The sequence below is a fragment of the Chrysemys picta genome, chromosome 2, assembly GCF_011386835.1.
Source record: "Chrysemys picta bellii isolate R12L10 chromosome 2, ASM1138683v2, whole genome shotgun sequence".
Taxonomy (NCBI): domain Eukaryota; kingdom Metazoa; phylum Chordata; order Testudines; family Emydidae; genus Chrysemys; species Chrysemys picta.
In genome coordinates this window covers 30,805,812-30,817,853 of record NC_088792.1, presented here as the reverse complement: position 1 = coordinate 30,817,853, position 12,042 = coordinate 30,805,812, and the positions used below count along the sequence as shown (strand labels likewise).

The 12,042-nt window shown below is 39.1% G+C and overlaps 1 protein-coding gene and 1 long non-coding RNA gene across 2 annotated transcripts in view; one reads left to right on the top strand and one right to left on the bottom strand.

The window, feature by feature from the left end:
* The window catches only part of NRP1 (neuropilin 1), a 136,893-nt gene that overhangs the window by 70,475 nt on the left and 54,376 nt on the right, over positions 1-12,042 (bottom strand). Inside the window, 2 exon segments of the mRNA XM_008162919.4 lie at positions 5,043-5,270; positions 10,661-10,842. Coding sequence (XP_008161141.2) covers positions 5,043-5,270; positions 10,661-10,842 — 410 coding nt within the window.
* Positions 100-3,231, top strand: LOC135981918 (uncharacterized). Its single transcript, XR_010599106.1, has 2 exons — positions 100-432; positions 576-3,231. It is a non-coding gene; the product is annotated as an uncharacterized LOC135981918 (long non-coding RNA).

The window sequence follows — 12,042 nt, the reverse complement described above, 5'->3', positions numbered from 1 at the left end:
TTAGCCGTTCGCTAAGACAAACAAGTTTCTTTACATTTACAGGAGATAATGCTGCCCGCTTCTTATTTACAATGTCACCTGAAAGTGAGAACAGGCATTCGCATGGCACTTTTATAGCCGGCATTGCAAGGTACATACATGGCACATATGCTAAACATTTGTATGCCCGTTCATGCTTTGGCCACCATTCCACATGCTTCCATGTTGAGTACGCTCGGTAAAAAAATGTATTAATTAAATTTGTGACTGAACTCCTTGGGGGAGAATTGTATGACTCCTGCTCTGTTTTACCTGCATTCTACCATACATTTCATGTTATAGCAGTCTCGGATGATGACCCAGCACATGCTGTTCGTTTTAAGAAAACTTTCACTGCAGATTTGACAAAATGCAAAGAAGGTACCAATGTGAGATTTCTAAAGATAGCGACAAGTATCAGGGGGTAGCCGTGTTAGTCTGTATCTACAAAAACAACAAGGAGTCTGGTGGCACCTTAAAGACTAACAGATTTATTTGGGCATAAGCTTTCGTGAGTAAAAACCTCACTTCTTTGGATGCAACAAAGATAGCGACAGCACTCAACCCAAGGTTTAAGAATCTGAAGTGCCATCCAAAATCTGAGTGGAGGAGGTGTGGAGCGTGCTTTCAGATGTTTTAAAAAAGCAACACTCTGATGTGGAAACTACAGAACCCAAACCACCAAAACAGAAAATCAACCTTCTGCTGGTGGCATCTGACTCAGATGATGAAAATGAATGTGCATCAGTCCGCACTGCTTTGGATTGTTATTGAGCAGAATCTGTCATCAGCATGGATGCATGTCCTCTGGAATGGTGGTTGAAGCATGAAGGGACATTGAATCTTTAGCACATCTGGCACATAAAAATCTTGCAACGCCAGCTACAACAGTGCCATGCGAATGCCTGTTCTCACTTTCAGGTGACAGTGTAAACAAGAAGCGAGCAGCATTATTTACTGCAAATGTAAACAAACTTGTTTGTCTGAGTGATTGGCTGAACAAGAAGTAGGACTGAGTGCACTTGTAGGCTCTAAAGGTTTACATTGTTTTATTTTTGAATGAAGTTATTTTTATACATAATTCTACATTTGTAAATTCAGCTGTCATGATAGAGATTGCACTACAGTACTTGTATGAGGTGAATTGAAAAATACTATTTCTTTTATTTTTTACAGTGCAAATATTTGTAATAAAAATAAATATAAAGTGAGCACTGTACACTTTGTAGTCTGTGTTGTAATTGAAATCAATATATTTGAAAATGTAGAAAACATGCAAAAATATTCAAATAAATGGTATTCTATTATTGTTTAACAGTGTGATTAATCGCACAATTAATCGCGATTAATTTTTTAATCATTTGACAACCTAATATAAAGTATTTCACCGGATAGTAGGGTTTTTATTGTCTAAACATTTACATATAATTTAGTGTTTAGGGTGCTTAATGGAATTTGAAAAATGAACACCTGCCCTAACTCGTCCAGTAGTCAAATATGAGCTGTTACATACTATTCCTTAAAAGGTTATCAGCAGTATAGAGAGTAACCACAATAACTACAAACAACAACAACAAAAAGGCAGCTAGATTAATGGCATCTTTCATTTGCACTGATGTGAACAACGATAGCAAAGTGTTTTTAGTTCTATAATTAGGGCACGCACTTGTGGTATTGACCAGAGCTGTAATCTTAGCCTGTGGTGCTCAAAACATATGTAAACTTCTTTAAATTGCTTTTGAGCCTCTGGAAGACAATCCATAAAGCTTCAAAAAAATCTGCATGAATATGTGCAATTCATCACCTCAGCTATTCATGGTTTTGAGGCCACTATTTTTCTTAGAAGTTATCAATGGATTGCTCTTAGCCAGGGCTGGGCTTAGGTACATTTGTGCCCTAGGCAAAGACACCAACACAAAATCACATACTGACTTATTGCTCTTTTGCTCCCCTGCTCACACCAACCCACTCAGTGCCCTGTGTCACTTCCTCCTTCAAAAAGATGGCCTTGTGTCTGCTCAGTCGTTTGCAAGAGTTGACTGTAGTTTCGAGATATTTTCCAGAATAGTTTGTACCAGCTGCTGCTGTGTTAAAGAGAGGAGCACCTGAGGTCAAAAGATGCCCACCACACACAGTTCTGCAGAAACAGTGCCATTCTGCAGGGAGCTGAGCATTCTGGCCTTATTCCTAGCAAAGCACTTACACTCATGCTTAAATGTCAACATATAAACTTCCCCATAAACTTCAAATCCCTTTGAAGTCCGTGAAATCACTCACATGCTTAAAGATAAGCACATGCTTAATTGCTTTGCAGGATCAAGGTCAGATCAGCACCTGCAGAAGGCTCAGCACCTGCCAGGATCAAGCTGTTGGAGGACATAGAAGTACAGCTGGTCTGAAACACCATGATTGTGAAAGATCACTTTGGGACTAGCTTGTTCAAGAGTGAGCATTAAAGCTGGTCAGAAATTTTCCAATGGAAGGTTTTTCCACTGGAAAATACCAGTTCATCAAAAGTAAAATGTTTCACAGGTTTGTCAATTTTGATGACATTTTATTTTGAAAAAAAATCAGACTGAAGCATTCTGATATGGTCAAAATGTTCTGTTCAATCTTTTTAGAATAGATCATTTCAATTTTCTATTTTGAAACAATATTTCATTTCAATTCTTTATGATGGCATACTTTTTTATACTGTACTGTACTACACTGATATTGTAGTGAAGCACTGGAATTTTATCCAAATATTTTGATTGACCCAAAACAAATTTTCATTTGAAATTTCATTTGATGGGAAATTTCAAATTGTTCCCTTTCAACCTGGAAAAAAAATCCTGGAATTTCCTGCAAAATGGAAAATCCAGTTCCTACCCTGCTCTAGTGCCATAAACAGTCCCAGTTCTATTCTAATGTCCTCTTATGCATGATGTCCTAGGCAGCTGCCTACTTAAACCTGTAACTATGGCTGCAGCTACAAATATTTCCCATAAATATTTCCCACAAAATTGCCCAATAAAATTCCATTAAAAATGTATCTTAACTCACTTCAAACCCTTTCCTATCATATGCAAAACAAACCATATATATGTTGCTGAAGGGCTGGGGTTAGGTGCATACAATTGTAATTACTGTGTTTTCCCAAACATCTTTTTCAGATACTGTAATGCCTATGTTAAAATACCACATAAATCGACCCTTGTGTGTTTGTTCTCATCTGTCTACAGAGTCTTGTCATTTACCTAGACGTTTGGAGGCAGATACTGCTTTGTTACTACACAATTGTACACAGCCTGGAACAATGGGATCTTACCACAGTTTCTAAAATGTACTGCAATACAAATAAATCACAAATAATAATTTTAATAGCAAAAATAGCTTCAGCCTTTATACATATTTTCTGATAGAAAGGAGGATAAATTCTGCTGGCTGCAGAGTCATCTGTCTATGAATGATGTTTCAAATAAGTTCCTAAAACTATCACAGCCCCCAACAGAATGTATGTGAGGAGACATTGCACTGTGGTCTACAAGCTAAATTATTTATAAATAGATAAACATATTTATCATATGACATTAACCCGCTTCTTAAGAAGAGAGTCAAACATAGTTTTGAACTATGGGTAAATTAGGAGGCTGATAACATTTGTTGTTAATTGTTCTTCAATTTGGCTCAATCATTTTCTTCAACCAGAAAATTACCACTTTGAAAACCCCTTGACACTAATAATAATGTGTTTCTTTCTGAAAATATTCCACATAAGTTGGTTGATTGGATCTTCTTTTTGTATGTCAGTTTAAATTGAAGTTCTACAGGAATTTAGACTGGAAAGATTTGGGCTATATGCAAATAAGCCTATTATTAAATGTTCCAGACATTGTTATAATATTGTTACAATTCTGTTTTCCCAACTGAGGAATTAAATATTGAATAGTCTGTCAGCCACTCTTTTGACTCTTCCCTTGATACTTACTGGAAAGTGTTTAAGAGAACCATGATAAACCTATTAACCCCAAAACAAGAGGAAATACACAAACACACATTAAAAACAGATACATTTGCTGTAGCGGGAACAAAAGCTTTTATGAAAAAAAACACTGTTTCCCAAATGTGTAAACCTAGTTGTGGTGAAAAATAGATCTGTCTGCAGAAACACACATCCTTAAACTTGTTACTAAAGTGGGTTTGAAATGTTAAATGTTTCCATTAAAACAAAATGTTATTACTGTACAGTATTAATGGTTTGTAAACACCTACTTGCTACTGTTCATAAACTCAGAGAAAACATCCTTCAAAGCAGGGTATCACACCAATAGAAAAGGGCAATAGCTTTTTTTACTGCGCTATACAGTGAGACAAGTTCCATGCTGGTGTATTTGGCTTTAAGTTACAAAATACAGAGGCAAAAGGACAACTGAAAGATGCTTCTCTTTAGATGCTTATGGCACGCACAAAAAGCTTGTAAAAGGCATCAAGAACAGTTGGTTGCACATTACTGCTTGTATGATTCCTAAGGACAGCCAAGTCCTGATGTGTGCACCCTAAGGGGAAGTGCTCAACCTAAGCGAAACCTGATGTTAAACTCCAGTAAACGCAAGGCAAGAGCAGCAGCAAACTGCAGGGTATCATCATACAGTACTCATGTACCCTCTGAATTAGTGCTCCAAGTTTGGGTGAACAATACGTCTTCCCTGTCTAAATTATTTTAGCAAAGAAGGCCCAGTTCTGCCTTTGGTGAAATTAATGGGAGTTACATGTTGTATTTGAGGGCAGAATATGATGCTAAATTCTTTGACAATTCTTTGACATTAAGGACAATTTGTAAAACACCATACACACGCTTTTGTGCTAGTTATGTGCTGTATTGTGTGCAATTAAAGTGTATTTCCCCACCCTTTTAATTCAACTCATTTTGTTTAAATCAAATGAAGACCTCTGTAATATAATATTTGAAAATATGACAATACGCCTTCTGGAGCTCACTGTGGAGTAATGATTCTGTATACTGCAGCTCATTTTTCTCTTACCCTCAGGGAATCCATCCCAGATTTCCAATCGGTCATACCGACAGAACACTCCTCCCGGAGGATTTGAATCAGGTTCTAGTTCAAAGCTTTCAAATTCCAGTATAATCTCTGACATCTTTGGTGCAAAGACAATGTATGTGCATTCAAGGCTATTGGGATATTTTTCAGGGAATCCTGGAGATTTTATCACTCCGCTTGGTGAAGTAAAGTTTCTGGAACATTCAGGTCCTGTGTGACAAAGAAAAATATTTAACTTAGCACTATCTCACAAAGCAAGCTGGTTAACTAGAAAACAAATTAGGTCATTTTGTCTTTCTAACAGAAAAGTGGCTTTTCAATGAAACACCTCATTTTAATCACTGTATTAATCATCCAGCCAGCTTGTTCCTATTATTGATAGTCAGGTATTAAAATGTAATTCACATTTATTGTGTGATCTCCAATTTTCAATCTGTGCAGAGCAATATGAAAACTTGTGCCATTTCTAGAAAAAAAAATTATGACAAATACGAAGTCAGGTGGGAACAATGAAAGAGTAAGCTGCAGAAATCTCAACAGAGCCCCAGAGAAATAATTATAGCCCCTTCAAGCTTAAATCTTTAAATCTTAAGGTTGACAGCCTTTTATTGGTGAAATAGAATGTTTTACAAAAGCGGGTGAGTGAATTCAGTAGAGGGAGTAGTGGTTTCAGATTCCTAGAGCAGTGACTCAGTAACTCTGCCAGATGTGACCTATGCCTCTTTGACAAACTAAATGTGAAAGGTAATTCGTACATGTACCAAGGGTGAGTGACTCATTCTGAGTGGTGTTGACACAGGTGCACCAGTAAAGTGTTGCTGTTAGTGAAGGCATGATAAACTGTGTGATTATGGGCAGTGTTACTAGAAGTCACCTAATATCAATGTTGACACATTAACCTTCCCCAAAGTACCAGTCTTGGCTTCATTTGGTGTTCCAAAAACTGTTGTTGGTTGAGCAAAGTAACACAATGGGATGAATATAAAAGGGCAGATCACCGCATCTGCCTTCATGAATGGAGGAGACAAAATCCTTATCTGGTCTCTTGCTGGCTGGTCATATTTCTCCATTCCTCATATCCCATAGAAACCCTTCCACAGGATTCCAGCTCTGCAGGTGTGTTGAGAGTGGGGTTCAGGCACTGCCTACACAACTTTCTCACCATATTAATGTACTGCTGATACCCCTGGATGAGTTGTTGACAATTGAGACCAAACATGGGACATCTGGATCTTAGTGCATGAGCCTCAACTGTTGGTATTAAAACAGCCAGTTCTCTTTTAGCTCATCAATCTCTAAGTGGCCTAGCCATCACTAGAGGGGGACAGAGCACAACATCGAGTGAGCACGGTTTACATGAACATAGGAGCTTCCCTGCCTCTGCTTTTAATGGAGATTGGGATAGGGGAAGGTGGGGACAGCGGCTTTCTCGGAAGTCTGGTATCAGAAGCCAGATGGAGCTGTTCTTCCGTGGAGCCAGGTAAGGACCAGAGGCAACAGACAGCCAACACAAATGCATGTGGATGGCCCTAGTCGCACATCATAGAAGTCACCTAATATCAATATCAAACAAGTGTGCAGATTTTGGGTGCTGAACCCCCAGTTTCATCCACATGAAGATGCCCTACTCCCTGGGAGAACGATGTCAGCAAACTCAGTAAGGGGAACCCTGGAGAATTTCCTGTCCTTAACCTAAGTTGTTTACTGTAAACATTCTGGCTTGTTGCATACATATGTATATGAATACCCATCACATCATAAGAAATGGCACTTTTGAAAATGATGCAAAACATACTACTTCCCATTGATTTGGCAACCCTCCGAGTAAACTCGACATTTAGCAGATAGGTAGATCTGGAGGGTTAGCTCAGCTATTTCAGTCCTTAATCAGACACAAACATTAGATGTAAATTTCAGGTCCTGAACACCTGGTCTTTAAAAGGGGTCATGACACATTTTGGAAGAATTATTATATTAAAGCCCCACTGGCATGGCCAGTTCCAGTCTGGAAAATTACGTTACCTATAATTAAAATTCCCCTTCCAGTTTCAATGGGATAGCGTGTTCATCTTCACTCCCTGACATACACTGTTCTGTAGTGCTACTGTTGCTTTTAAATAGTTGCTACTCTTCAACTCACAGGTGATGCCGTATTTTCTGTGTATGCCTTTGTTCCGTAAAGCGCTTATGATCCCCCGAGAATCTAAATGAAAGGTGCTATATAAATGTAAGTCATTGTCATTGTTGTTGTATTAAAAATAAGGAGCCAAATCCTAACCTGCAGGATTCAGGAGTGTTAGGCAGGCCCTCACCCTCACACCTGGTGTCTTAGCAGTACCCTGACTCATTTTGAGCATGTTCAAACCAACGTGGTACAAGGGGCACAAAGTTCATTCAAATGAGAACCCTGGCCAATATGCCCTCCATAGATCCCGATCCTCTATTTTCCCTGTGCAGGGACTACAGGAGTTAAAGCAGCTTTGAGGCTGTAGTGGACTCCATGAAGTGACACACTGGGGGAATACAGGAGAGAGGGTGGGAGGGGGAAGGGATAAGGGATTTTGTTAGAGGCATCCAACGAATAGCCAGTTCTGAGTTGGGGAGGTTACGGTTGTGCATGTGATTGTGTGTGAAAGAGAGGGAGAGAGAGAGAGCGAGCGAGAGAGGATACCAGAGGTCTCTGCTACCCACTTGCATGTCATTTGCCCAGCCCTGGGAAGGGGATGTCTTTTAGAATGATGATCTCCTGTCCTTCCTGGCTGACAACCTCATTTCAGAGCACTCAGCTGGCTTCTTAGGGCTTGTCTACACTTAACATGCTACAGCAGCACAACTGTAGCTGTTGCGCTTCAGTGGAGACACACTACCTAGGCCGACGGGGAGGACCAGGGAATTCCATTGTCATAGGTAATCCACCTCCCTGAGAAGCAGTAGCTAGGTTGATGGAAGAATTCTTCCATCAACCTAGCATTGTGTACATGGAAAATTAGGTTGGCTTAACTATACTCCTCAGGGGTGTGGATTTTCACACCCCTGACTGACGTAGTTAAACCGACCTAATTTTCTAGTGCAGGCCAAGCCTTAGTTTGAGATCCTGGCTATCAGGCAACACCTCCTTCCCCAACATCACTCCCTTGCTCATTCTCCTGTCATATATAAAATCTCAGACTCCACCTCCAAGCATGGGGTGTGTGTCTGGATCTTCTCTGTGGCTGCTGCTGCGGAGGGTGAGTCTCTCAGTTTAGGATTTGAGTAGCAGGTCCCCGATCACGGAGCCAACACAACACCAAAATTAGCCCTAACTGTGTTATAGAGGTGGGGTAACATAACTTTAATGAGTTGGGGGATGCCCTCAGAGGCACACAGCAAAGTATTGTTCATGGCTGTCCTTAGGTGTATTGCAGTGAAGCTTGGCACCACATATGCCATTCATATTATATTGATTGGGGTCTGGATCTTTTATCTGACATTTTCTTTCATGTCTGTGGAGCTGAGAAGAATGTCTGATGGCAGGTCTTATGACTCACAAGGTCAAGTTGGTCATGTTAGTAGGTATCTATATAATAGAATATACTGATCGGCTTTATTTGGCATTTTATTTATTTACTTACTCAATATGTAGATTATGCATTTAATATATACATTAATTTAACATTATCTGGGAGATACTAAATGCACAAAAGTCAGGAAATTCAACATCCGTATTCCCACAGCAACAGTAACTCATACCTTAAGCACGTATGCAATATTTTCCATCTCTGTAGATGGTGATAACTTTTGTGCCTTAATATTAGGTATATGTAGCATCAACCAGAGTTAAAGTTGCTTTGGGAGCCATAATTTTGAGTGTCCTGACTTTTGTGTATGTAAAATATTATTTGTAAAGTTACCTTAACATAGCTAATGCATATCAGTGTGAGATTTAAATGATCACAAGGGGAAATAAATACAATATTCTTGTTAGCGTACTGCGTTGTCACTAGACTATTATGAAAAAGGTCTCCATCTGAAAATGTTCACTTTCAAAAACAGCTTGTTTCATAGGTCATTTTTGCAGTTGCTTTTTCTTTCACTTGAATTTTAACTCTTTTTAAAGGGGGGAAAGGGGACAAGCACTAAAAATCTAGGGGACAGATTTTCAGAATAGGTCAGCTCCCATTCTGGCACCAGAATAAGTGGCCAGGTTTTCAGAAGAGCTCAACACATTCAGTGCTGAATTCTTTTGAAAATCTGGCCATTGGAGTCACAATGGGAGCTCCTGGGTGCTAAGCACATTTAAAAATGTGGCCCTGACTTAGGTGCATAAATGGGAGCTCTTTTTGAAAATGTGGTTTCACTTAAGGGCGTTGAGCACTTGAAATTTGGAGCTTTGGGAACTTTGAAAATCTAGCCCCAAATGCTTATGTTGTCAAAGGCAATCTTGGTTCCTATAAAGGGTAGGCAACCTATGGCACGTGTGCCGAAGTCGGCACACGAGCTGATTTTCAGTGGCACTCACACTGCCCAGGTCCTGGCCACTGGTCCGGGGGGCTCTGCATTTTGATTTAATTTTAAATGAAGCATCTTAAACATTTTAAAAACCTTATTTACTTTACATACAACAATAGTTTAGTTATATAGTATAGACTTATAGAAAGACCTTCTAAAAATGCTAAAATGTATTACTGGCACGCAAAACCTTAAATTAGAGTGAATAAATGAAGACTCGGCACACCACTTCTGAAAGGTTGCCGACCCCTGCTATAAAGTAACACTCTTTGTGTATTTATGCCTTTATTATCCAGTTTGGGTCTGGGTCCTCCTGGCTTCTTAATGTGTGATTTATCTATCTCTATCCAACTACAGCTAAGGTGTATGCCAAAAAATGATCTCACCATCCTACAGTCAGTGACTCAGCAAATGAGCTGATCAGAGTGGGGGCCTTTTGCTGAGCCTATTAATCCTGGGTAGTTTCTCTTCCAGATGTTTTCTTCTGCACATATAGCTGCCCATGCTTGGCAGCCTTTACTGAAGCTCCTATATAGTCAGCCACCAGGATGTGCTTGAAAGCAGTGTGAACTGCCTCTTTCCCCTTGCCTCCGAAAAACAAATACTGAAAGTGACACCATTCTGATCCTTCCATCATCTGCTTGCCATGTGTAGCTAGGTCCATTCTGAGCCCATGGATATCTTTTGGGAATGCAGAGCAAAACACTAACCAAATAAGCAAGGGCCTGCAAAGGTTACAGTGTGATAAGGTGGAAACATTATACATCATAGGATGACAGTCAACACAAAGAAAGAAAATCAACAACTAAAAAAAAATCTAAATAAACAACTTTGTAGAAAACATGCCATTGAAGGCTATCAGATTGCATGCAGAGGTGTAGATCCTCAGCTGGAGCTCATGCATTGGAGTAATGACAATTTACACCAGCTAACAACCTGCCCTAAGCGTGTAGATGACACAAGCAATAAAACTTTAATCTACAACCAAATTCTTGTTTTTTTTCAAAAGACATAGCCTTCCTTTTGTCCTCAAGAACTATGAGCAACTTTTCCATGAAAACAAAGCAAACACCATGGTCTATGAGCTACATAATAATGAATCCTTTGCTCACCTCTTTTGAAAACTTCATAGCGGATGGAAAATCCTGCTCCATGAGTTTCATAATCAGAGACAAATTTAATAAAGAGAAATGGTCCTGAAGACACCAGAGGAGCGGGAGCAATTTTTCCACAGTACTTTCCCCATACGCGCCCATCTGCATTATCTCCATCAATCACTTCAACATAATCATACCTGATGGATAAATGGAAAAAAGAAACTTTTAACTTCCAGGAAAGAAAGAGATTTAATTAATTTAGAAACCATTGCTATACAACATAGATAATCAAGAAAAATGCTAGCCTGCTTGGAAACTGCATTATGCTGAGAGATGTAAGCAAAATGAAATAATTAAAATGGACTACATCATGTCTGTAGACATCATCTGGCAACATGGAACTATTAGGAAGAATGGCGTCCATTATGCTTGCAGACAATGTCAGCTTAAGTAACCAATTAACAAAAAAAAAAAAAAAAGGAAATCTCATGAGCACAATTCTGTATTATTAAATTGTGTTCCTTTGTCTATGGTGGTGTTATCAATACATAATGCATAGCATTCTTTTCAAACTGTGAAGTTCTGTTATGAATTCAAAATATCTCTTTGGCTGGCGCTCTCTATGAACAATACTTGGATTTCTGTATACTACCCTCTAAATATATGGCCACAGAATAATAAATGAATCCCTAAACATTTGATTTAGTTGAAAACTCCACTACGTTCCAGACCACTGGCAGAAAATCTGTCATTTTCCATGTTAGTTGGACAGAAATTGAGCAAATCTTACAATCCACACTTTAATTATAACACTTGATTTCCTTCAGACAAAAGTTGTTTTTTTTAGAACATCCTTGTTTAAATATTTGAATTGAGTTGGTTTAAATGAATGTATTGTTTTAACATTCATATTCATATAGTAGATGATCACTAAACTTTTTGGACTAGGTCCTCATCCTCTGTATATCTGCTTGATTCCTATATACATTATTGGTGGAGATAAAAATCTATCAATAATGATTAATAGCAAATGTTTGCATGGGGACAATAGTGGTGCTACAAAGTTTCTCAGTCTTCTAAACTAGATCTGTCACCTTCAAGGACCTGATCCTGCAAGGCTGACTTCAGTGGAGTTGAAGGGGCTCAGCAACAGGCAAGCCTGAGCCTTATAAGAGAGATAAAAGCGAAGAATAATCAAGAACAGCCTTGAGCTGCAGGACTTGGCCCAGGTCCAAGGATTTCGAAGGCTCGTTGGTGGATGATTCTGGAGATTTGTGTCAGCCCCTACTAAAGACAGGGAACAGCTGCCACTTACAGAACCAGATTCAACCTTTCCTAAAATTTGGGGGTGTTCTGTATGCACATTTTGTTTTGGGCCCATTTCTAATAATAAAGGG